The sequence below is a fragment of the Oncorhynchus clarkii genome, chromosome 6, assembly GCF_045791955.1.
Source record: "Oncorhynchus clarkii lewisi isolate Uvic-CL-2024 chromosome 6, UVic_Ocla_1.0, whole genome shotgun sequence".
Classification (NCBI taxonomy): Eukaryota; Metazoa; Chordata; class Actinopteri; order Salmoniformes; family Salmonidae; genus Oncorhynchus; species Oncorhynchus clarkii.
In genome coordinates, this window is record NC_092152.1 from 12,356,235 (window position 1) to 12,382,166 (window position 25,932).

Genomic DNA, 25,932 nt, shown 5'->3' on the forward strand with positions numbered 1-25,932 from the left:
TCGGCCTCCAACTGCAAGGCTCTACATAGGGTAGTGCGTATGGCCAAGTACATCACTGGGGCCAAGCTTCTTGACATCCAGGACCTCCTACACCAGGCGGTTTCAGAGGAAGGCCCTAAAGAAATGTCAAAGACTCCAGCCACCCAAGTCAAAGACTGTTCTCTCTACTACCCCACAGCAAGCGGTACCAGAGCACCAAGTCTAGGTCCAAGAATCTTCTAAACAGCTTCTACTCCCAAGCCATAATTCTCTGGAACATCTAATCAAATGGCTACCCAGACTATTTTCATTTATGTTTTGGTCACTTTTGAATGCTGGCGGTGCTTTCACTCTAGTGGTAGCATGAGAGTCTACAACCCACACAAGTGGCTCAGGTAGTGCAGCTCATCCAGGATGGCACATCAATTCAAGATGTGGCAAGAAGGTTTGCTGTGTTTGTCAGCGTAGTGTCCAGAGCATGGAAGAGCTACCAGGAGACAGGCCAGTACATCAGGATATGTGGAGGAGGCCGTAGCAGCAAGACCGCTATCTCCGCCTTTGTGCAAGGAGGAGCACTGCCAGAGCCCTGAAAAATGACCTCCAGCAGGCCACAAATGTGCATGTGTCTGCTCAAACGGTCAGAAACAGACTCCATGAGGGTGGTATGAGGGCCCGACGTCCACAGGTGGGGGTTGTGCTTACAGCCCAACACCGTGCAGGACGTTTGGCATTTGCCAGAGAACACCAAGATTGGCAAATTCGCCACTGGCGCCCGGTGCTCTTCACAGATGAAAGCAGGTTCACACTGAGCACATGTGACAGACGTGACAGAGTCTGGAGACGCCGTGGAGAACGTTCTGCTGCCTGCAACATCCTCCAGCATGACTGGTTTGGCGGTGGGTCAGTCATGGTGTGGGGTGGCATTTCTTTGGGGGGCCGCACAGCCCTCCATGTGCTCGCCAGAGGTAGCCTGACTGCCATTAGATGAGATCCTCAGACCCCTTGTGAGACCATATGCTGGTGCGGTTGGCCCTGGGTTCCTCCTAATGCAAGACAATGCTAGACCTCATGTGGCTGGAGTGTGTCAGCAGTTCCTGCAAGAGGAAGCCATTGATGCTATGGACTGGCCCGCCCATTCCCCAGACCTGAATCCAATTGAGCACATCTGGGACATCATGTCTCGTTCCATCCACCAACGCCACGTTGCACCACAGACTGTTCAGGAGTTGGCGGATGCTTTAGTCCAGGTCTGGGAGGAGATCCCTCAGGAGACCATCCGCCACCTCATCAGGAGCATGCCCAGGCGTTGTAGGGAGGTCATACAGGCACGTGGAGGCCACACACACTACTGAGCCTCATTTTGACTTATTTTAAGGACATTACATCAAAGTTGGATGAGCCTGTAGTGTGTTTTTCCACTTTAATTTTGAGTGTGACTCCAAATCCAGACCTCCATGGGTTGATAAATTTGATTCCCATTGATAATTTGTGTGATTTTGTTGTCAGCACATTCAACTATGTAAAGAAAAAAGTATTTAATAAGAATATTTCATTCATTCAGATCTAGGATGTGTTATTTTAGTGTTCCCTTTATTTTTTTGAGCAGTAATATATATATATATATATATATATATATATATATATATATATATATATATATATATATACACATAAATATAAATGAGACCTTTCATGAGCTGAAATTAAAAGATCCAAGAAATATTTCATACGCACAGAAAGCTTATTTCGCTCCCTGTTAGGGAGCATTTCTCCTTTGCCAAGATAATCCATCCACCTGACAGGTGTGGCATATCAAGAAGCTGATTGAACAGCATGATCATTATACAGGTGCACGTTGTGCTGGGGACAATAAAAGGCGACTAAAATGTGCAGTTGTGTCACACAACAAAATGCCACAGATGCCTCAAGTTGAGGTAGGGTGCAATTGGCATGCTGACTGCAGGAATGTCTACCAGAGCTGTTGACAGATCATTTAATGTTCATTTCTCTACCATTAGCCACTGCCAACATCGTTTTAGATCATTTGGAGGTACTTGCAACCGGCGTCACAACCGCAGACCATGTGTAACCACGCCAGCCCAGGACCTCCCCATCCAGCTTCTTCACCTGCGGGATCGTCTGAGACCAGCCACCCGGACAGCTGATGAAACGGAATAGTATTTCTATGTAATAAAGTCCTTTTGTGGGGAGAAACCCAGCCACCCATGGCTGCATTCCTGCCCAGTCATGTAAAATCCATAGATTAGGGCCTTATGAATTATTTTAAATGGACTGATTTCCTCAAGTGAACACAGTCAAATCAATTAAATTGTTGCATTTATATTTTTGATCAGTATAAGTGTATTTTGCCCCCCCCCTCCCTCCCTCCCTAAGGTTGATTAATATCACTAGCAACAGAATAAACAAATATTGAATGACGTTATCTATGGTAGAGAAGAGAATACCCTCTTTCTAATATTGAGCCAATTACCCTCACTGGAGCCAAATATTACTCACTGGAGCCAATTACCCTCACTGGAGCCAAATATTACTCACTGGAGCCAATTACCCTCACTGGAGCCACATACCCTCACTGGAGCCACATACCCTCACTGGAGCCAAATATTACTCACTGGAGCCAATTACCCTCACTGGAGCCAATTACCCTCACTGGAGCCAAATATTACTCACTGGAGCCAATTACCCTCACTGGAGCCACATACCCTCACTGGAGCCACATACCCTCACTGGAGCCAAATATTACTCACTGGAGCCAATTACCCTCACTGGAGCCAATTACCCTCACTGGAGCCAAATATTACTCACTGGAGCCAAATACCCTCACTGGAGCCAATTACCCTCACTGGAGCCAAATATTACTCACTGGAGCCAAATATTACTCACTGGAGCCAATTACCCTCACTGGAGCCAAATATTACTCACTGGAGCCAATTACCCTCACTGGAGCCAAATATTACTCACTGGAGCCAATTACCCTCACTGGAGCCAAATATTACTCACTGGAGCCAATTACCCTCACTGGAGCCAAATATTACTCACTGGAGCCAATTACCCTCACTGGAGCCAAATATTACTCACTGGAGCCAATTACCCTCACTGGAGCCAAATATTACTCACTGGAGCCAATTACCCTCACTGGAGCCAAATATTACTCACTGGAGCCAATTACCCTCACTGGAGCCAAATATTACTCACTGGAGCCAATTACCCTCACTGGAGCCAAATATTACTCACTGGAGCCAAATATTACTCACTGGAGCTTTGAAAAAGCACCTGATAATAGGTTACCAGTGCAGCAAGTGCCACTGGCTGTCGGTAGGCTTTCTTAGCTTGGACATTAAGTATGGCTAACCTTTGTTTAACCAGCTAAACAGTTGCTCTTAGCGAACATGTGCTTACAGTTACCTTTCCAGCTAATAGGCTGTTAAGAGTTCACACTTTCTCTTCCAATCATAATGCTGGAAAGTCTAAATAATAACTATTTACCAAATCTCATTTAAAAAAATGTTGATGACTTCAACTTGCCATTATCATTCACCTGATAAGACAAATTTAATAAAAATGTTTTTGCTAATGTATGATGGGGGTCCCTGGGTCACCGGTTTGCCTGAGAGGGGGTGCCTAGGCAAGAAAAGGTTGAAGACCCCTGAACTAGACTATGCAGTCTGAATATATGACCTGTTGGAGGCCATGACCTTACCGATACAGTTCACTACTTTGGAAGCCAGAGAAAAGACGTTTGTTCGAAGAAAAAAAATAACATTTATTGTCTAGTAATTTCTTTAGATTTATATTAGCTAGCATTAAGACCATTTAGTGTTTTTTCCTGGTTAGATTATTCTCCATGTAAAAGACATAGCAAACATTTCTGTTATTTCTAAAGCATTTACTGTAAGAAAAGAAATATATACACTTTTTTACAAACGCTCAACCGATAAAAATACAAAGAGAATTAAACTGAACTAATCACACGATAGCAGACATGTAGGATGGGACACGGTACTAGGGTGAAGAGTCAGTGTGGGGGCTCATGTCTGGCAGAAAAGCAGGCTAGGGTCAGAGTTTAGGGGTCACAAAGGGTAGAGGTCACCAGGCCATTCACATTCTTCGTCTGTCAAAATAAAAACGTCAATGCTGTTAATTCGGCATATTTGAGGTTTCGTTCCGCATTTCCATCAGTCATTGTTCTGGGGGCTCTGCCCATGGTAATGAATATAGAATGTCCTGTAGGATATCCTGACCCAGGGTCAGCTGTAGGACAGTAGAAAGGTCACGTATATAGAATGTTCTTTAGGATTCCCTGACCCAGGGTCAGATGTAGGACAGTAAAAAGCCACTTTGGTTTGTCAGTGGCCGATCCACTCACTAGTGCAGTCTAGTAGATGACTTCATAGACAGTGGCCTTCTTATCTCCAGAACCTGTAACTATGTACTTATCATCGACTGAGATGTCACAGCTTAGCACCGACGAAGACTCCTTCGACTACAGAAGAGGAGAGAGAGGTAGAAGGGGGGGGGGGGGGGGTAATAGAGGCAAAGATTAGTGAAAGCTTAACACCCAGCCTTGACACAAGATCAAAAAAACATCGGTAGGTAGGCCGATTGGCGAGAACAGACAGGTGTGTGTACCTGGAATATACTGGCTCCGTACGGTGTCCTCCACGCGTTCAGCAGGTTATCCTTCCCTGTGCTCACAAACCATTTACCTGGTGGCAGAGAGAGCGAGGCAGAGAGAGAGAGCGCTTTAGGAATCACATAAAGCTATGACAGCTAATACTGTAGGGGCCAATACAGAGTACTCAGAGTAGAGGGCTTATAATCACATCAAGTCAGGATTAGAGCTACTGTATATGAGGACACATGGAAACAGAATGTAAGGCTATGGCACGGTCAGATATCACCAGAGGTCAGATATCACCAGAGGTCAGATATCAGGTCAGAATGTGGAGAAGAAAAGTTCAACAGAATACTTGTATAAAACAGGAAGATTAATACATCACAGTTCAAAATGGAAAATAAAACCACAGATCGAAAGCGAAGATTTTACCCGGCATGTGGTTAGAGCGTTGGACTAGTAACCGAAAGGTTGCTAGATCGAATCCCTGAGCTAACAAGGTAAAATCTGTTGTTCTGCCCCTGAACAAGGCAGTTAACACATTGGTCCTAGGCCGTCATTGTAAATAAGAATTTGCTCTTAATTGACTTGCCTAGTTTAAAAAATAAAATAAAAACAGGATACAGGGAGACACAAGTGGATCTGTCATTAAGTTACTGTACACAGCTAACAAGAAGTCATACAGTCATACACAGACCCAGAGGACGTCAGTCATACACAGACCCCGAGGACGTCAGTCATACACAGACCCCGAGGACGTCAGTCATACACAGACCCCGAGGACGTCAGTCATACACAGACCCAGAGGACGTCAGTCATACACAGACCCAGAGGACGTCAGTCATACACAGACCCAGAGGACGTCAGTCATACACAGACCCCGAGGACGTCAGTCATACACAGACCTCGAGGACGTCAGTCATACACAGACCTCGAGGACGTCAGTCATACAGACCTTGAGGACATCAGTCATACAGACCTCGAGGACATCAGTCATACACAGAACTGGAGACATGGTCTTACCACATGAGGCAAACTGGAGTGAGAGCACACAGCTCTCGTGGAGGTGCAGCTGGTACTTGTCTGGCTTGGTGACATGGAGCACCTCTACATTACTGCTCTCCATCCCCACCGCCAGCCACTCTCCCGTCGGACAGTACCCCAGGGAGAAGATCTGGAGAGAGAGAAGGGCAGAGTGTGTGTGTGTCACTGATGAAGTGGTAAAACAACAACTAGGTGGGTAATCACTGATTGCAGTTTGCGCTATTAAAAGTAAAGTATCACCTTGTTGTTTCAATAGCATCTCTGCTAGCACACAGCTGTGGCTAATGTCCTGTATATAATGTGTGAATTAACAGGACTGCCTCAGCTGCCACAACAAGAAGCCTAGTCTTTTCGCCTTTACAATTCACTCCTCAGGTATCAAGCTAATATCATCCTGTTCCACGCCAAACCTGTTAATACACTATATTGTGGGGGCGGCAGGGTAGCCTAGTGGTTAGAGCGTTGGACTAGTAACCAAAAGGAACTGACAAGGTACAAATCTGTCGTTCTGCCCCTGAACAGGCAGTTAACCCACTTTTCCTAGGCCGGCATTGAAAATAAGAATTTGTTCTTAACTGACTTGCCTAGTTAAATAAAGGTAAAATAAAAAAATAAAAATTGTTCTGGGCATGTGATAGGTGATCAGTCCTGCATTATTCTGGATTCTCCTGTTACACAAGAAGGTCCTTAAGAATACACCGTTGCAAGGTGACAGTGAGCTGCAACCAAAGTGCATGAGATCCTTCATCACCAGTGATGTGAGATGCCTGTATGTGTGCAGGGTGTGCGTCAACCTGCAGTTTCAAGTCGTGAGTTGTGTTTCTCGGGTGTGTGTGTGTCTGTGTGTACCTGTGAGGTGAAGTCGTGCTGCTGCAGCTGGCGTCCCTCCCTCAGGTCCCAGGATCGGACGGTGTTGTCCAGCCCCCCTGTCCACAGCTTGGTCCCATCATTGGAGATGTCAATACAGCTGGCTCCGTCTGTGTGACCCTGGAACTGCCTGTGTTGGACAACACACGTTATCAAATATTATAAACTGGGTCAAGCCCTGAATGCTGATTGGCTGACAGCCATGGTATATTAGACCGTATACCACAGGTATGACAAAACATTTCGTTTTACTGCTCTAACGACATTGGTAACCAGTTTATAATAGCAATAAGGCTCCTCGGGGGTTTGTAATATATGGACAATATACCACGGCTAACATGCTGACCAGACAGGACACGTCGCGTGTGCGAGCATTGCAAAATACATTTAGAAATCCATGTTATTCAATTATTGCACCCACACTGCTAGCGTGCGCCAAGGAGCATCTGCGTTGCCAAGAGCTAAAATAGAAGTCATTCCTATTTCTGACGTAGATCACGCTGCAAGTCCTGCTTCTCCCATCTCCTCATTGGTTTATAGAAGCAGGTACCCACGTGCCATCTCCTCATTGGTTATACCCACGTGGGTGATTGAAAGACAAACTGTTTTTCAGAGTGTCGTGGTAATACTATGAAAGTTTAGATGCCAATCACCATATAAGTTCAAAGATGAAAAAGCCTGGAAGGAGGAGAGATGACTAGAAACGATTCGGTTGACCGTTTTGTGTGTGGATTAATTGGCAGAGTAGAGGACCTTGTGCATTTCAGGTAAAATAACAACTCAATGTTTACATCCCAGGACAAATTAGCTAGCAACAGCAAGCTAGCTAAATGGAAAAAATTAGCTAGCATGTGCAAGCTAGCTAGCTAAATTACCATACATGTTTAATGCTTTTCGACCTGTCCCCAAATTAATGTAATTGGTTCAGAGTTTGTTTTGATATTTTAACCTGCGTGTCGTGATCGCGTTTGGTGTGGGGGGGAAGGGGGGGGGGGGCAAAATAAATTTATGCACGATGGCGCACGCGCTCAGCCGGTTTGGGTTCCGTGTAAGGGCTGTGTCCGGGTGTTGCGTCGTGCCTAAGAACAGCCCTTAGCCATGATATATTGGCCATATATCACATCTCCTCGGGCCTTATTACTTAACTGTACATGGTCCTGTGTGGCCCAGTTGGTAGAGCATAGCGCTTGCAACAACAAGGTTTGTAGGTTCAATTCCCGCTGGGCCCACACCCATATGTACTCATGATTCAGTCTCTTTAGATGAAAACGTCAGCATAAAGGATATATATTATATAAATTCAGAACATGCTCAAATACACACACATGATATACGACCAGCTCAAGCACACATGTAACTACACTGTACACTCAGAGGTAATACATGAACATATACAAGTAACTGCCAAAATAAAGGACACGCCAGAGCAATGTCTGGAATGGGACACGCCAGGGCAATGTCTGGAATGCCAGGGCAATGTCTGGAATGGGACACGCCAGGGCAATGTCTGGAATGGGACACGCCAGGGCAATGTCTGGAATGCCAGGGCAATGTCTGGAATGGGACACGCAAGGGCAATGTCTGGAATGCCAGGGCAATGTCTGGAATGGGACATGCCAGGGCAATGTCTGGAATGCCAGGGCAATGTCTGGAATGGGACACGCCAGGGCAATGTCTGGAATGCCAGGGCAATGTCTGGAATGGGACACGCCAGGGTAATGTCTGGAATACCAGGGCAATGTCTGGAATGGGACACGCCAGGGCAATGTCTGGAATGCCAGGGCAATGGCGGGAATGGGACATGCCAGGGTAATGTCGGGAATGCCAGGGCAATGTCTGGAATGGGACACGCCAGGGCAATGTCTGGAATGCCAGGGCAATGTCGGGAATGGGACACGCCAGGGTAATGTCTGGAATGCCAGGGCAATGTCTGGAATGGGACACGCCAGGGTAATGTCTGGAATGCCAGGGCAATGTCAGGAATGGGACACGCCAGGGTAATGTCGGGAATGGGACACGCCAGGGTAATGTCGGGAATGCCAGGGCAATGTCGGGAATGGGACATGCCAGGGTAATGTCGGGAATGCCAGGGCAATGTCGGGAATGGGACATGCCAGGGTAATGTCGGGAATGCCAGGGCAATGTCGGGAATGCCAGGGAAATGTCGGGAATGGGACATGCCAGGGTAATGTCGGGAATGCCAGGGCAATGTTGGGAATGGGACACGCCAGGGTAATGTCGGGAATGCCAGGGCAATGTCGGGAATGGGACACGCCAGGGTAATGTCTGGAATGGCAGGGCAATGTCGGGAATGGTACACGCCAGGGTAATGTCGGGAATGCCAGGGTAATGTCTGGAATGGGACACGCCAGGGTAATGTCTGGAATGCCAGGGTAATGTCTAGAATGGGACACGCCAGGGTAATGTCTGGAATGCCAGGGTAATGTCTGGAATGGGACACGCCAGGGTAATGTATAGAAAATGAAACACTAGGGTAATGTACACTACCGTTCAAAAGTATAGAATATCTACATAGGCGTACAGAGGCCCATTATCAGCAACCATCACTCCTGTGTTCCAATGGCACGTTGTGTTAGCTAATCCAAGTTTATAATTTTAAAAGGTTAATTGATCATTAGAAAACCCTTTTGCAATTATGTTAGCACAGCTGAAAACTTTTGTGGTGATTAAAGAAGCAATAAAACTGGCCTTCTTTAAACTAACTGAGTATCTCTGAAGCATCAGTATTTGTGGGTTCAATTACAGGCTCAAAATGGCCAGAAACAAAGCACTTTCTTCTGAAACTCATCAGTCTATTCTTGTTCTGAGAAGTTAAGGCTATTCCATGAAAGAAATTTCCAAGAAACTGAAGATTTCGTACAAAGCTGTGTACTACTCCCTTCACAGAACAGCGCCAAATGGCCCTAACCAGAATAGATAGAGTGGGAGGCCCCGTTGCACAACTGAGCAAGAGGACAAGTACATTAGAGTGTCTAGCTTGAGAAACAGATGCCTCACAAGTCCTCAACTGGCAGCTTCATTAAATAGTACCAGCAAAACACCAGTCTCAACATCAACAGTGAAGAGGCGACTCCGGGATGCTGGCCTTCTAGGCAGAGTTGCAAAGAAAAATACATATCTCAGACTGGCCAATAAAAATAAAATATGAAGATGGGCAAAAGAAGACCGACACTGGACAGAGGAACTCTGCCTAGAAGGCCAGCATCCCGGAGTCGCCTCTTCACTGTTGACGTTGAGACTGGTGTAAACAGTGACTACTATTTTACCTCAGATGTCAACGAAAGTCGGCAGGTAGCCTAGTGGTTAGAGTGTTGGACTAGTAACCGAAAGGTTGATCGATTGAATCCCCAAGCTGACAAGGTAAAAATCTGTTGTTCTGACCCTGAACAAGGCAGTAAGAGAGTAATTCTAACATCATGTTGCAGCCAAGGACCCATCACTAACAGAGCCGTTAAAACGAAAGCGCAATGTTTTAGCTAAATTTGATCGAGTTGTCTTTGCTGAGCAATTACACATGTCCATATCCATGAGTTCAACTGGCTGACGTGTTTGTCATCCTCTGTGTGTGTACGACAGGCTACAGTCTCATGAGCAGCAGCCAAACGGAGCAGTTGCTACAGCTACTCACATGCAGAGCAGGGGACAGACAGACAAACAGCTAAGGGAGGAAGTTATGAATGTAAAAATTAGCATGGGATGGGACCGGAAAGTTCCGTGGTTATAGGACTATTACGGAATGAGGACAGTACAAGACTGAATTTTCACTCGTGTCAACCTCTACCTTGGACACCCTATTAAGAGACTTTATGTTGGTGTTCCCTTTATTTTCGCAGTTACCTGTACAAAAATGTATGTGTATTCACTCAAAGAAAGAAGTTGCCCTTAACCACACATCTAGGAACAGATCACCCTACCCCAATCTTACCTACCACAGTAGGGGGATAATACATTAGCTGACGCTGGACCTATGCTTAGTAAAGGCTATTCAGTTCTACCTATTACCAACTGGCCATGTATTCTCCTCCCAGTGTTCCTTACCTAACCAGGGTCTGGTTGTGCAGGTCCCAGACAGCGATGTTCCCGTCGCTGCAGCAGGAGAAGCAAACCTTGGAGTCGGGGGAGATGGCCAGCGCGTAGCAGGCGGGGGCAGAGGAGGTCAGCTCCGCCTTGATGCGTGGGGTGGGCGTGGCCAGGTCCCAGATTGACAGCGTGCTAGCCTCGCCCCCCACGATGAGCGTCCGGCCGTCGGGGAGCAGCCGGCACGAGCGGATGTAGTTGTCTCGGTTCTGGCACACACACACACTTATTTTTGGTCTCTAATACACAAACTATGAAGGTATGTGTGTTTTTAAAGATCTCTCTGTAAATAAGCATGACACTACTCAATACATGCGTCAACTGGGTGATTTTGGATAAAAGCGTGTATATTTGTGTAGCACTCACCAGGCAGTCCAGTTGGGACACGGGACTCTTGTTGCCAGGGTGACTGATGTCCCAGACCTTGACGCAGCCTTTGCCGCCCGTGTAGACGTGGCGCGTGGGATTACTGATGGTGACGGCACACACCACCTCGCCGTGGCTCAGAGTGTTGATCTGGCGAGCATGGCGTGGGATGCCCGGGCCCACTAGGGCGTCCGGAGGGAAGGGCACCGGCTGCATCTGTCCATCGGCGCTAACGTGGAAAGAGTAGGCCCTGAGAGGAGGACGAGTTGGAGGAGGAAGAGGGAAGGTGGACTTGAGGCATGGAATACATTTGAGATACAGTGAGCACCAAAAGTATTGGGACAGTGGTCACTGTCTCCGCACACACACACTCACGGTTTGCCTCCAGGGATGCCTGATAAGCTGGGGGGCATTCCAGGCACTCTCATGTGAGAATGAGGGTCAAAGCCCACCTGAGGGAGAACACAGAGAGAGAGGGATGAGTACACACTCAAAGATCCATGGGGGCGCACGCGAGCGCACACACAAGAAATGAGGTCAGTTGACAGCGTATTTGGGTCCTACATAAACACAGACACTTAGCCGTTTAGACATGCAATGAGCACATATTATGGGACTGGGATGGAATGAATAAGCGAACACACAAGCACACACCCACCATAGGGGAGCGTCCGTATGCGGCCACGGCGGCAGCAGCTGCAGCACTCATCTGAGGGGACATGTTGTGGAGGCCGGCGTAGGCGGCGCCCGCCAGCTCCCCGTTCATGGTGGCGTGGGGCAGCATTCCGAAAGGCCCGGGGTACGACCCAGGCACCGCCAGCGGGGTCCGCAGACCAGCAGCTAAGGGGTACACAAGAGCTGTTGTCAGATGGGTTAATGGAACTGTATTCAGTCGTATTCATATGATGCCAAAACACATCAACTGTTTTGCTTTGTACTGAAAGAGCTCTCTTCAAAACGTGACTGCTGAAATGCAGTTTTTGGGGATTGTATTAAAGGACTAATGATATAAATACCAAAAGAGTTTGAGTGTAGAATCCCTAACAAAAACCAACGTATAATAGTAGGTGGCCTGTAATATCCATGCACCATTTTATTAATTTAGCAGACGTTCTTCTCCAGAGCGACAACTAGGGTTAAGTGCTTCGCTCAAGTGCACAGACTTGGGGATTCGAAACCCCAAGTGACCTTACAGATACTGGCCCAACCCTCTTAATGCTAGGCTACCTGCCGCCTTGAAGGCTGTTAGGAAGGCTTGGAAATGGCACGAGGTCAATTCAAAAGGTGTGACTTTTTATCATCTTACTAGGTGGGTGAGGTAGCTCCATGGAGGGGGGCTTGACAAGGCTTGGCCGGAGACTGGGAGTGGCGCTGGGCCCGGGGGTGGAGTCTCCTCTGGGAGTAGGTGTGCTCGACTTCAGCCCAGGCGTACCCGGCTTATCACGCTGCCATGGAAACAGAGGCATTCATTACCGAGATATCACATGACAGACAGAGACCGATAACGAGAGAAAGACAGAGCTGAGATATTCTGCTGAAGGTCAGTTGTGTGTTTCTGTGATCCAGAGTTTAAGTCTTGTTTAGACAGAATTGGGTTAGGTGTATTGAGGGCTTTGGCTACACCCACCATTCCCATCTCTTTGGACTTGAGGGAGGAGGAGCTTGCAGATGAGGCTGTGGAGGCAGGGCTACAGGAGGGGTCCTTCTTCAGGAGGCGTGTCTTGTCCAGCCCGTTCTCCCTGGGGGATGGTAGGCGCGTACCATGTGGGGAGGCAGGGTCCTGGAGGGGGGGTTCATTCACACAGTGACTCACTCAGTGCCCCACTTCCCCCCCCCCATGTGGAATAATATTCTGCGTCCTAAAGAGCACCCCATGTCCTATATAGTGCACTACTTTAGACCAGGCTGGCACCCTAATCCCTATATAGTGCACTACTTTAGACCAGGCTGGTACCCTAATCCCTATATAGTGCACTACTTTAGACCAGGCTGGCACCCTAATCCCTATATAGTGCACTACTTTAGACCAGGCTGGCACCCTAATCCCTATATAGTGCACTACTTTAGACCAGGCTGGCACCCTAATCCCTATATAGTGCACTACTTTAGACCAGGCTGGCACCCTAATCCCTATATAGTGCACTACTTTAGACCAGGCTGGCACCCTAATCCCTATATAGTGCACTATTTTAGACCAGGCTGGCACCCTAATCCCTATATAGTGCACTACTTTAGACCAGGCTGGCACCCTAATCCCTATATAGTGCACTACTTTAGACCAGGCTGGCACCCTAATCCCTATATAGTGCACTACTTTTGACCAGGGCCCATATGACATACATCTATCTTTGAGCCATCTAGCGAGGCCTAACAGAACATTCAGACAGGCATGTACACGTCAGAAAGACACACACGTTACCTCATTGGAGACATCCACCACCAGGTTGTCATCACTCTTCTCTCCATCACTATCCTGTGGGGACAAACAGGGTCTCAGTCACCGCACACACACACACATTATTTTATTGTGTTACTTTTTAGTATTTTTTTTACTTTAGTTTATTTGGTAAATATTTTCTCAACTCTTCTTGAACTGCACTGTTGGTTAAGGGCTTGTATGTAAGCATTTCACATGTTGTATTCGGCACATGTGACAATTTGATTTAACACGTATCACCCTCACAGCTGCTGCTTACATAATGACTGGAGTCCTTGTCCTCCACTTTTCTCTTCTTGGTGTCGTTGGCAAATTCTGGTCCGTTGCGCCGCTTGTCTGAGTTACGCAAACTGTCAGCAACCAGCAGGGTATTACTCTGCCAAAGACAGGAGGAGGAGGAAGGGATGAGACATGACATTCTACAGGCCACTGCCCTAGGTACAGATCAGCTTCCCTTCATCCCAATGCTAACCTAACATTCGTGGGGAAATCAGCATCAAGGTTCTCCAACCCGGTTCCCGGAGAGAGACCAACCATCCTGTTGGTTTTCACTCCAACCCGGTTCCTGGATGGAGAGACCGTCCTGTAGGTTGTTTTTGTCTCTCTCCAGGAACCGGGTTGGAGTGAAAACCAACAGGATGGTCTCTCTCCAGGAACCGGGTTGGAGTGAAAACCAACAGGAGGGTGTCTCTCCAGGAACCGGGTTGGAGTGAAAACCAACAGGATGGTCTCTCTCCAGGAACCGGGTTGGAGTGAAAACCAACAGGAGGGTGTCTCTCCAGGAACCGGGTTGGAGTGAAAACCAACAGGATGGTCTCTCTCCAGGAACCGGGTTGGAGTGAAAACCAACAGGAGGGTGTCTCTCCAGGAACCGGGTTGGAGTGAAAACCAACAGGAGGGTCTCTCTCCAGGAACCGGGTTGGAGTGAAAACCAACAGGAGGGTCTCTCTCCAGGAACCGGGTTGGAGTGAAAACCAACAGGAGGGTCTCTCTCCAGGAACCGGGTTGGAGTGAAAACCAACAGGAGGGTCTCTCTCCAGGAACCGGGTTGGAGTGAAAACCAACAGGAGGGTCTCTCTCCAGGAACTGGGTTGGAGTGAAAACCAACAGGAGGGTGTCTCAGAGCCCTGCACTACAGCACCTACACCCTCCAGGCCAGGGACAGGTGTGGCTGTCTGTCAGTCTTCAGTCAAAACCCTCACGTCAAGGAGGGGGTGGTGGGCTGACACATGGCAGAGAAGACGCTGATTAGAGGAGTTCTGACGCTTTATCAGTGCTCCCTCTCCTGGCCCTGTCCAGCTATTACTGCTGTAGCTAAAGGGCAGTGTGTGTGTGTGTGTGTGTGAGATTCACTTCCACAACCCCTCCCCTCCTACCCTGGCTAACAGATTCCATTGTGTGTGGATTAGCCCATCATGTTGGAGTCCATTTAGGCCTGACGCTGTCAATGAAATGTGCATCCAGGAGCAGCAGAGCACACACACACACACAGAGAGAGAGAGAGAGCCCCAATAGACAGGCAGGGCAAGGGGCCTCCTCCCCTCTTCCTCCCCCTGCCTCTCCCTCTTAGCCCCCAGCCAAAGGTTCCTTCAAAGTCTCCCTCCCAGGGGAACATTATTTAAAGGCTTTAGAAAGCAGAGCGCTGACCCACAAAACACAAGCAATTTCCCCACTGTCTCTCAGGTCATGACGCCCCCCCCCCCCCCCCGACCGGCAGCCGTATTAAACACAATGAGGCCCTTTAAGCGCAGGATCAGCAGAGTGTGTGTGTGTGTGTGGGGGGGGGGGGGGGGGGGGGGCAATCTGCTCACTGAGGTGTTTAATGCACAAAACAATGCCGGGCAGTGGAGGGCGAGAGCTCCTGTCATTGTGTGTGTGTGCACGTCTGTGTATGTGCGTGTATGAGGGCTCTGCTAATGCCCTCATTTGGAGAGAGCGCCAAACAGTCCAGGGCAGATCCAGTAACGACAGGCAGCCTAACACCCCAGCCCCCTCCCACCCTGCCATGATGTTAACCTCAGAAAACACACATACTTAAAGGCCATGGATGCATTTCTAAATGAAGGCCAGTTTGACATGAGAATGGGAGAAAGGGAGGTGAATCAAAGCAAGGATGGTGGGTGGCACAGAGCTGTGTCTGTGTGAGTGAAAGATAGTGAGTGGGCTTAAGGAATGATTAGCAGGGGTTAACATCAAAAGTGCTAAGGGGGAAACTAGATGGCTTGTACTTTGTGTTGCAAAGTAGCATCAGGTCCCCTAGCAACCAGGGACTAGTTGACTCTCTCTCCTATCATATCATCTAGGAGGGGTATGATGCTTTATTTCAGGACTAGTTGACTCTCTCCTATCATATCATCTAGGAGGGGTATGATGCTTTATTTCAGGACTAGTTGACTCTCTCCTATCATATCATCTAGGAGGGGTATGATGCTTTATTTCAGGACTAGTTGACTCTCTCCTATCATATCATCTAGGAGGGGTATGATGCTTTATTTCAGGACTAGTTGACTCTCATATATCATCTAGAAGGGGTATGATGCTTTATTTCAGGACTAGTTGACTCTCATATATCATCTAGAAGGGGTATGATGCTTTATTTCAGGACTAGTTGACTCTCATATATCATCTAGGAGGGGTATGATGCTTTATTTCAGGACTAGTTGACTCTCATATATCATCTAGAAGGGGTATGATGCTTTATTTCAGGACTAGTTAACTCATATCATCTAGGAGGGGTATGACGCTTTATTTCAGGACTAGTTGACTCTCATATATCATCTAGGAGGGATATGATGCTTTATTTCAGGACTAGTTGACTCTCATCATATCATCTAGAAGGGGTATGATGCTTTATTTCAGGACTAGTTGACTCTCATATATCATCTAGGTATGACGCGTCATTTCAGGTATTTAACTTGCGCTTGCCAAGGCTGCAGCCATAGGTAACAGGAAGTACTTACTGTGCCTGGCTCTCTCTCTGTTCCCATAGCAACGATGACACACAGCATCAAGGTGTCGAGGACACCAGGGCGCACACGAGGGAGGCATGGAAAACACACAAAAAGAAACAGAGAGAAAAATAAAATAATTAGAATCCAGAGCCGTGCACTTGTTGTTTTCAGTATATTTATTATTAACAAACCCAATGATAACACAGTCCAGTCCGTTCTCCTCCCTCTGTCTGGCTACGTGGGCGAGCCAGACAGACTCCTCCTCAGATGCAGGCCCAGCAACAAGGCCGGGTGGGTCTCACCTCTCAGGTGCTCGGCCTCCACTGGGTGTTTCCTGTCCTCTTTGCTGGCCAGGTGGGGTGGCGGCACCACCAGGGCACTGGACAGGGCGAGCAGGCTGGCTCCTCCCCCCAAATGGGCCGGGTGGAGCCCCGCGGGATGGGGTGTGAGGGGGACATGGGAGCTGTGCGCGTGGGACAGGTGCTGCTGCTACAGGAGAGAGGAAATCAATTACTAATTTATAAATCAATCAATACTCCCCAATCCACTTGAAAGTGTGTCAATCAATAGAACAAGCCATTAACACACTGATGGAGCAGAGTGATCAATGTGAAAACCTAGAGGAATTCATGATCCTTCTGTGTTTCATCCAGAGCAGCTTTCTACGATGTGGCCTTCTTACAAATAATGGCAGAGCCATAATCCTCTCCCTTCAACACACACTATATTTCTACACACACACACACACACACACACACACACACACACACACACACACACACACAGAGAGAGAACAATACTGACAGCTGGGATCACAGCCCAGAGCTTGAAGAGGAAGGGAGGAGGGGGTTGGAGAGCCCCAGCTGCTGCCTGCGGGCCAGGGAGGGAGGGAGGGTGGGGAGGAGAGGAGGGCTCTGGTGGATTGGGGGCGTTTAGCTGTCAGGTCTCGGTCTCTTTCACACCAAATCAGGCGCTCGTCTGAGCGTGAAATGCCTTTGTGTTCCAAAACATCATTATTGCGTCTTCAGACAGTAGCCGCAGGAATCAAACCTCGGAGATTTGCCGTGGGGGGAGGGGGAGGGAGGGTCTCGGCGGGAGAGTGGGGGAGGGGCGGTGGTGAAGGTCAACCCTTCTCTTTATCTCTAATTGACTAAGCCACACCCCCCCACCCCCCTCCTCAGAACCACAGGAGAGAGACGCCACAGCACTCTAACCCCATACCTACTCTTTCACAGCGCTAATCCCTGGGCTTGCCCGCCAAACACACACATACCACCGAGCCCTTGTTCCATGTGCCAAAACAGCATGGCAAGGAGCGCTCGCTCACACACATGCAAACACACACACCTCCCCCCCACTGGTGAGAGTAAATGGAGGGGAAGTATTGGTGGAGGCGGGGGGAGCCTGTGTGTCAGGGGGTGTTAGGGTGAGCTGTGGAGGGAGGGGTGAGGGTGTCCTTGCTTCATTACACTCATTTAACACACACAAACACGGTGACTGACAGCTTGGTGGGGGGGACCAGACTCTCAAACCCACTTTATACACACTGGAATCCTGCAATTAAGACTCAAATGGCAACCGCCACCCCCACCACAGCCATCAAACCCACCTCCCCCACCACCTCAGCCTCCCCCCTCTTCCAAAGCCTCACAGAACCGTTGAGAAAATCCAAACAGCCAACACACAGCAGCTACGCATGTTGTTATGGTTACCAAACACAGCAGCAGCTACGCATGTTGCTATGGTTACCAAACACAGCAGCAGCTACGCATGTTGCTATGGTTACCAAACACAGCAGCAGCTACGCTGCTGGGCTCCCGAGTGGCGCATTGGTCTAAGGCAAAGCATCTCAGTGCTAGAGGTGTCACTACAGACACCCTGGTTCGAATACAGGCTGTATCACAACCTGGATTCCGGGTACCATAGGGCGGGGCACAATTGGCCCAGCGTCGTCCGGGTTTTGCCGGTGTAGGCCGTCATTGGAAATAAGAATTTGTTCTTAACTGACTTGCCTAGTTAAATAAAGGTTAAATAAAATAAAAAATAAAAATATGCATGTTGTTATGGTTACCAAACACAGCAGCAGAATATCCCGGTAAAGAACTGTCACAGACATGTCGACATTTCACTAATAGCCACACATACACACATACACACACTCTTACAGTACACACACAGGAAGTTGCAGTAGAGTGTATTTACAGTGGATGGTAGGCCGGGAAGTCCCCGTACCCCAATGATGGCGTTGAGTTCAGCCATGGTGACCTGCTTGGCTCTCTCTACCGCCTGGACCACCTGCTGCTGGTGCTGCGTGGGCACACACAGCGTTACACACGTAATATCCTGGGCATACTACACAAAATGTACTGACAACATATATATGCACACACACACACACACACACACACACACACACACACACACACACTTACCTCCTGTGAGAGGAAGGGGATGACTTGTGCACAGATGGTGTTGAGCCTCTTGGCAATCTCTGTCTGTTGGATGGAGTAGAGAGAGGATGGATGGATCAGTATGGATAGTGCAGTGACCATCACAGCTTAGAAGATACATCCAGCAGTGCCTAGGGGCCGTCGGACATAAAAACATTCCCCCTTGTATTCACACAGCCATGTGCAGGTCAACTCCAGCTGGGGTTTATTCATCAGTGCACAGCGTAGCAAAACAGTTATGAAATCGAGAGTTTCTTAATGGATTAATTCAGGTATATCCCTCCCCATTGGTTCCTAGTGAATACACCTAGTGAATACTACAACTGCACCCGATATCCTATATATGACTAAATATTGTAATATTAAACATTGAACATTTATTGAGAGGGTTAAGACAATTTGAACTTTACAAATACCAAAACTGTGCAGTTTTATCAGTTAGGCTGTAATATGTTGAAAATAAAAGTCTAAATTAATAGTCATATACTAAGATGATTTAAAAGCTGCAATATGTAACTTTTTGGGCGACCCAACCAAATTCATATAGGAATGTGAGTTATAGATCTGTCATTCTCATTGAAAGCAAGTCTAAGATGCAGTAGATCTGTTCTATATGCGCTATTTCTGTGCTACCTGTTCTTAAGTTTTGTTTTTGCGTCTTTTACTTTCGGTTTTGTACACCAGCTTCAAACAGCTGAAAATACAATATTTTTGGTTATGGAAATCTTCTCTCACAGCAGTTTAGATGGTACAATGATTCTCTACACTATACTTGCTTGTTTTGTCACAAACTGAAGTTTTATCAACCAGGAAATGGTGGCGAGATCATAGTAATGAGAATGTGACAATTATTTCGGAAATAAAAACTAACATTTGAATTATCTAGTAATTAACATTGTAAAACGATTATATCGGATATCATATATTAGGAGTAGCATAGGGTAGAAGAGGTCTGACCAAATATCGGTAAACCCTAGTGTGCATGTGATGCTGGAGATGTCCTGAAGGATAGCCAGACATGTCTAACTGCTTTCAGGACCAACTGCCGCCATCTGTCAAGATATAGGATCAACGCTGTATTGGTCCAGGTCTTTATCTCAATGAGACTTACCAAGTTAAATAAAGGAACATTTTTAAAAAATTAAACAGTCAATATGGGTATGAGTGACTCCATAAACAATTCACTGGAGAGAGGGCTAGTTAACAGCTTGCTGCCTGCCACAGTTCTCAGAAAACACACGCACCATACACACACACACAGCAATGAATCATACCGAGGCTCCTGCCTTGCTATCATGTCAGCCTTAGATTAAGTTTCACCCTCTGCCTTGCTCCTATTCCCATCGGTGCTTTAAGATAATCTCATCACTCCTAATTTAATTTCGTCCCACTCATATCCATGGCTGGGCATCCGGCCCCCCGGAGGTGACTGCGATTGGCTGGATACCCTATACCCCCACGGAGGCTGCAAATCAGATGACGCAGCTCAAATTACATATCGTCCAATCAAATTGATCTGAGGCGGGTCAGGGTACAGGGGGAATTAGAGGAGCCTTCGAACGCAGTAATAGGACATTACACACACACACACACACACACACACAAACACACACTCGCAGACAGACAGACAGACACACACAAACACATCCCATTTTCTTTTGAAAAACAAGTGAGAAATGGAGTCAGGGCCCATGGGCCGTATGTATTGAGCTTCTCAGAGCAGGAGTGCTGACCTAGATCAGACGCTTGATACATACAGATCTCTGTGATATCAGATGCTGGCTACATTATCAGAAAAGATCCTCCAGCCAATCTTTTAGCAGCCCAGCCTTTGTGACACACCCTAGAAAGAGCCAGCCTCACCGGTTTCCCGTTAGCACACCTGCTTCTGTCTGCTGCTGAGCTCGTAGAACCACAGCAGCTGGCCTAGAATACACCTGCCTAGCTCCTAGAACCACAGCAGCTGGCCTAGAATACACCTGCCTAGCTCCTAGAACCACAGCAGCTGCCCTAGAATACACCTGACTAGCTCCTAGAACCACAGCAGCTGGCCTAGAATACACCTGCCTAGCTCCTAGAACCACAGCAGCTGGCCTAGAATACACCTGCCTAGCTCCTAGAACCACAGCAGCTGACCTAGAATATACCTGCCTAGCTCCTAGAACCACAGCAGCTGGCCTAGAATACACCTGCCTAGCTCCTAGAACCACAGCAGCTGGCCTAGAATACACCTGCCTTGCTCCTAGAACAGCAGCAGCTGGCCAATAATACACCTGCCTTGCTCCTAGAACCACAGCAGCTGGCCTAGAATACACCTGCCTAGCTCGTAGAACCATAGCAGCTGGCCTAGAATACACCTGCCTAGCTCCTAGAACCACAGCAGCTGGCCTAGAATACACCTGCCTAGCTCCTAGAACCACAGCAGCTGGCCTAGAATACACCTGCCTAGCTCCTAGAACCACAGCAGCTGGCATAGAATACACCTGCCTGGCTCCTAGAACCACAGCAGCTGGCCTAGAATACACCTGCCTAGCTCCTAGAATAACAGCAGCTGGCCTAGAATACACCTGCCTAGCTCCTAGAACCACAGCAGCTGGCCTAGAATACACCTGCCTAGCTCCTAGAACCACAGCAGCTGGCCTAGAATACACCTGCCTAGCTCCTGGAATATACCTGTAAGCCAAGAAAAGACCTGCTTCTCCCACTGTGCTTTCCCAGAAGCGAAGCACCATCTCTGAGTGGTATTCTTAGCCGGCAGATAGGTGCTGCAGGCCGGGAATAGGCTGAGTTCCAAGACACTTTGGGCACTAAACCCACAGGAGAGCATTAACAGGGATTCATTAAGGAACGGTTAAGGGAATCATTGCGCGACCCAGAGCCTGAGGCCCAAGTGGGTCAGAGGAGCCAGAAAATCAATGGGCCAATAAAAGTCCCTCACCTCACCCATTTCTTACCCAACCCAACCCCAGGAGACAGACAGCGTGGAGGTTCACACATGCCAGGGGCTTATAACGAAAAGATGGCCTTTGGTCATGGAGCAGACTTCCGCTCTGATTCAGAACAATAACCAGTGTGTTCAACTATGGTGGTAGGTGACAACGAATCACACATCGAAATCATGGCAAGTTGTCGAGTCATCAGCTAGTATATCAGTGACGAGGGCCATAGGTCAGAGGGCCTGCCAGGTGGCAGAGAGAGAGAGCCCTACATGAACTAGGAGGACATGTTGAATTCCAGATCTACCCTGAACCCAAAGGCACTTCTGGATCTATACTACACCTGAGGGCTGGATAGGCTAAACTTCCCTCTAGCCTATCAGAGGGCAAGATGGAGCTAGGCCTAATACCATACTGCTATATTAAACCTGAATAAAGACGTTCAGGTCTACATAAAGTGGGTAGGTGTAGGGGTTAAGGATAGGTTTGGAATTCAGCCCCAATACCCTAATATGAGCAGCAGGAGAATGGGTCTGCACTCCACTCTCCTCCAACTTCATTCAATCAGGCAGCGGTGCAGACAGAGGGGAGGCAGGCCTGGGGCTGGTGTGGCCAGAGCAACTGGCTACAGTGTGGCAGGGGCAGGGATACAGCACTCACAATACCACCCTCTACTGAGACAATGAGCAGAAATGACATCTTCCCCACAATAGGAGGCATGCATTACTATCAGACACCGAGAGACAGACAGCAAGAGAGAGACAGAGACAGACAGCGAGAGAGACAGACTGACAGCGAGACAACGAGAGACAGACAGCGAGACAACGAGAGACAGACAGCGAGTCAACGAGAGACAGACAGCGAGAGACAGGGACAGCGAGCGACACAGAGCGAGACCACACATAATCCTTCCTCAGCAAACCACCCAGGCTATTCCACCTCCAATTTCCTCTGTCCTGACCAATCGATTTCTGTGGTAATTACTGGTAAATGCTGTGAGCCAGAGTGCTCTGTTCCTGTGGGGCAAGCCTGTGTGTGTATTGAGGAAGAGTGCTCCTCTGCATTTTCTCGATAAAGGACTCTGTGATTGATTCCTATGCCCTCCCCAGCCCAGCCTCTTCAATGCAATAAAACAGGCTACTCCCCCAGACAGTACCAATCAATCAACAGAGTAATTCATCCTGCCTCTGAGCTCGTACCACCAGGACTAACTTGAGAGAAACAGAGCACCATCCATCACTGATAAACCCTCACACACACACACACACACACACACACACCTATCCTGGCAGGCTAAAAGCCCATTTTCTGCGTGAACACACACACACACACTATAGGAAATAGTAAGAGCGAGTGTGAGCAAGGCTTACCTGTTTATGCATTTCAATGTTCAGCCCATAAGACATTTCATAGTACTGTGGATGACAGAGTTGTAATCATTAGGCTGACAGTTTACTTCCCTTTCCTCTATCTCAAAGAGAGGGCTAGTTAACAGCTTTACCTTTTCAAAGAGTATCGGAAGGCATCTCAGTCAGTCTCCCCACCCTAACACCACTTGTCTTTTCCTACTAGCACTGACCCAGCTGATAGCTACTTTGAGGGAAAATGTACTTGCTATGACTGTGATATGTGGTTGTCTCACCAAGCTATCTTAAGATGAATGCACTAAATGTAAGTCACTTTGGATAACGGCATCTGCTAAACAACTAAAATGCAAAAAGGACAAAACCTCAGAATGTAGATATAGATAGAGCTAATGTAGTGGAAATCAATGTGTGTGCGTAGGCCTGTTTGTGTGTGTAAGCAAAAAATTAACATTGACAGTATGCTTGCAATGTGGCGATAGTATCAATCCAGACAGTGATAGTGCGTTAACATCTAGAATGTGTGTGCTGATTGGACTCACCATAACATAGTGCCTCTGCATCTCTGTCTTCTCACTGGCCAGCTTCTCACACTCCAGTTTCAAACTGCCGAGGACAGAGACACTATCAAAATAAAACAGGACGCCGCATAGCCACCACCACCACCAATCCTGAACACATACCCAGAAGACATTCCAAATGTAGTTCAGATAAACATATCTAACGTGGTCTATAGGGCAGAGCGGCATGGTCTGGAAAACCTCTTGGAATCATGCAGGACCAATATTTGTTTACCTGCTGCATAGGCCATTAAGACATTCTAGGTCATATGGCTATGATAGCAGCAGTCTAGCCTACTGCCTGCTACTGTTATCATGCAGGGCACTTCATCGCTCTCCTCTCCCCCTCCCCAGTCCCACATATGGCAACATGCACAGTTGCACACATGGGGAAAATAAGAGGTGATTTATGAAAATCTGACCTCGACTCTACCCTCTGGCTTAAGCACATCAGCATGGCTTAGACCTACCACAGTCTGAGCACAAAAAGTGTGACACTGGCCTCGGAGGGTATATGGGTGGGTGGGTTGTGTGTGGGGGTGGGTTGTGTGTGAACAGCCACTCACCTGTGGTACTGGGCTTGGAGGAACTGGAACTCCTCTTTGATGCGGTCCAGTGACTCTGGAATGGTGAATTTGAATGGTTGGCCCGGGGCCTGGTGGGGCGTCTATCAAAATAAAATAAAAAGCCACATCACTCAATACCTGACCGTTTGTTTCTGCATCATAGATGTAGGCTAATTAGCAGTGAATTACAAACAGCAATACAGCATCCAAGTGCGATGTGCGCTGCCAAGTGCGATGTGCGCCTAGCCCCAATTACTGAGAGTGCATCATGTTAAACTCATTACAGAACTGTTACAGGCTGACAGCCTCTAAGCCAAAGACAAACAAAGGGGCTTCGCCCGACATCCGGGACCGACCCGCCATCGCCGGTATACAGAATGGTTCGACATGACAAATGAGTGCAGAGAACCTGCGGATGGGGGATGCGTTTCACTGGCCAACCTTACCGGGTGTCGACCCTGGGGGAACATCGTTCTACCTCCGCAGACGTCCTCTTCCTAAAAAAACGTCTGGTATCAAAATAGGGACTGGTGTGGGGATGCTCCACCTTACGATAAATGCATCCTAGGTCCTTCCGAGACTGGCCGTAAAATGACACAGAACGTCCGACCGTTTGTCCTCCTAGATCTCCAGTCAACTCCTCAACAGCGGTGCCCCGGCGACTGATGCGCGGAAGAATACTATTTCTTTACTCCAGCATACGACCATGTATCAACCGTAAAAACAAGGGATACGGTCATCCAGAGGAAAACATCAAGAGTGGTCTTCCTCTGTTGTAGGCTGTGTGATCCTGTCCACGCAGAAATATCCGAATAGCCGAAACTCCAGTTGTAGTCAACGGAGCCAAGACCATAACGCGCTCAGGGAAGAAGCGTAGGCTACTAGAACAAATCCACATAAGTTAATTGTAACTTGACTTGCCGTGGTAGCTTGTGGTGAATGCTCAACATAAATTACTATTCGTTATCCGAGTAATAGCCTGTACTCGATGAAACGTAAGATTGAAGTATTTTCCAGTCTAAAGAAAGGTTTCGTAAGGAGAAAATGTTGTTAGTTTTGATAATAACTCCCACTATCAGCGCAACAATGTAGCGTCAAGCCTCGCTTTACCCCAATGGCAACTTTCTCACGCGGTTTCACACTCCCCCAGCTAACCAGAAAAGGAACTGCCCCCGAAAATGTACACGGACCAATAGGGATTGTCGTTCCACGTGGGATAATGACGCAATATGTAGACTCCACCACTAGATTTCCTCTAAATGCATTCAAGTCTGTCGATTATTTTGAGCTACACAGACACCAGCCAATCCGAGTGATGGATAGGTTTAGCGAGGAGTAGAACACAAGGCGGCTAGTGTACTGGAGAGTGACAGATCTCAGCTGTCAATCAAAGTAACGTGGCGACATCAGAGGTCCTTAAAGGCGCACACACATGCACAAATAAACTATTTTATTAAAGATATTTTGTATCACTGCCTTCTCCCCTGCTATAGTTATGTCTTAAAATAGTTCCAAGTTATCCTGTAGGTTCAGCATGGGAACCCATGGCGTCCTGTCCTGTGCTAGGCTACAAGAGTGCCGTGACCTGCCCTGACCTCTGGCTCATCTGGGTCCATAAGAGAGATACACGTGACCCAGTGTGACCTTTCCATCACATAGTCTGGTGGACGATGATGTG

The 25,932-nt window shown here is 47.9% G+C and overlaps 1 protein-coding gene across 2 annotated transcripts; it reads right to left on the reverse strand.

Annotated features, from left to right (window-relative positions):
- Window positions 1–3,738: 3,738 nt before the first annotated feature.
- On the reverse strand, window positions 3,739–25,370 carry LOC139410628 (transducin-like enhancer protein 1). Of its 2 annotated transcripts, none has more exons than XM_071155969.1 (20): window positions 24,701–25,370; window positions 24,255–24,355; window positions 23,671–23,734; window positions 23,135–23,179; window positions 18,811–18,873; window positions 18,581–18,685; window positions 16,681–16,867; window positions 16,388–16,404; window positions 13,687–13,803; window positions 13,410–13,463; window positions 12,618–12,770; window positions 12,297–12,435; window positions 11,649–11,830; window positions 11,366–11,442; window positions 10,991–11,240; window positions 10,586–10,833; window positions 6,509–6,656; window positions 5,639–5,789; window positions 4,630–4,706; window positions 3,739–4,483 (listed from the first exon to the last, which is right to left on the reverse strand). In XM_071155969.1, the coding sequence occupies exons 1-20, from the start codon at window positions 24,722–24,724 to the stop codon at window positions 4,376–4,378; spliced, it is 2,310 nt and encodes a 769-aa protein (XP_071012070.1). In that variant the 5' UTR covers window positions 24,725–25,370; the 3' UTR covers window positions 3,739–4,375. The 2 variants fall into 2 exon arrangements, with proteins under 2 accessions (XP_071012070.1, XP_071012069.1); XM_071155968.1 differs by having other exon boundaries at window positions 11,649–11,848.
- Between the last annotated feature and the right edge of the window lie 562 nt (window positions 25,371–25,932).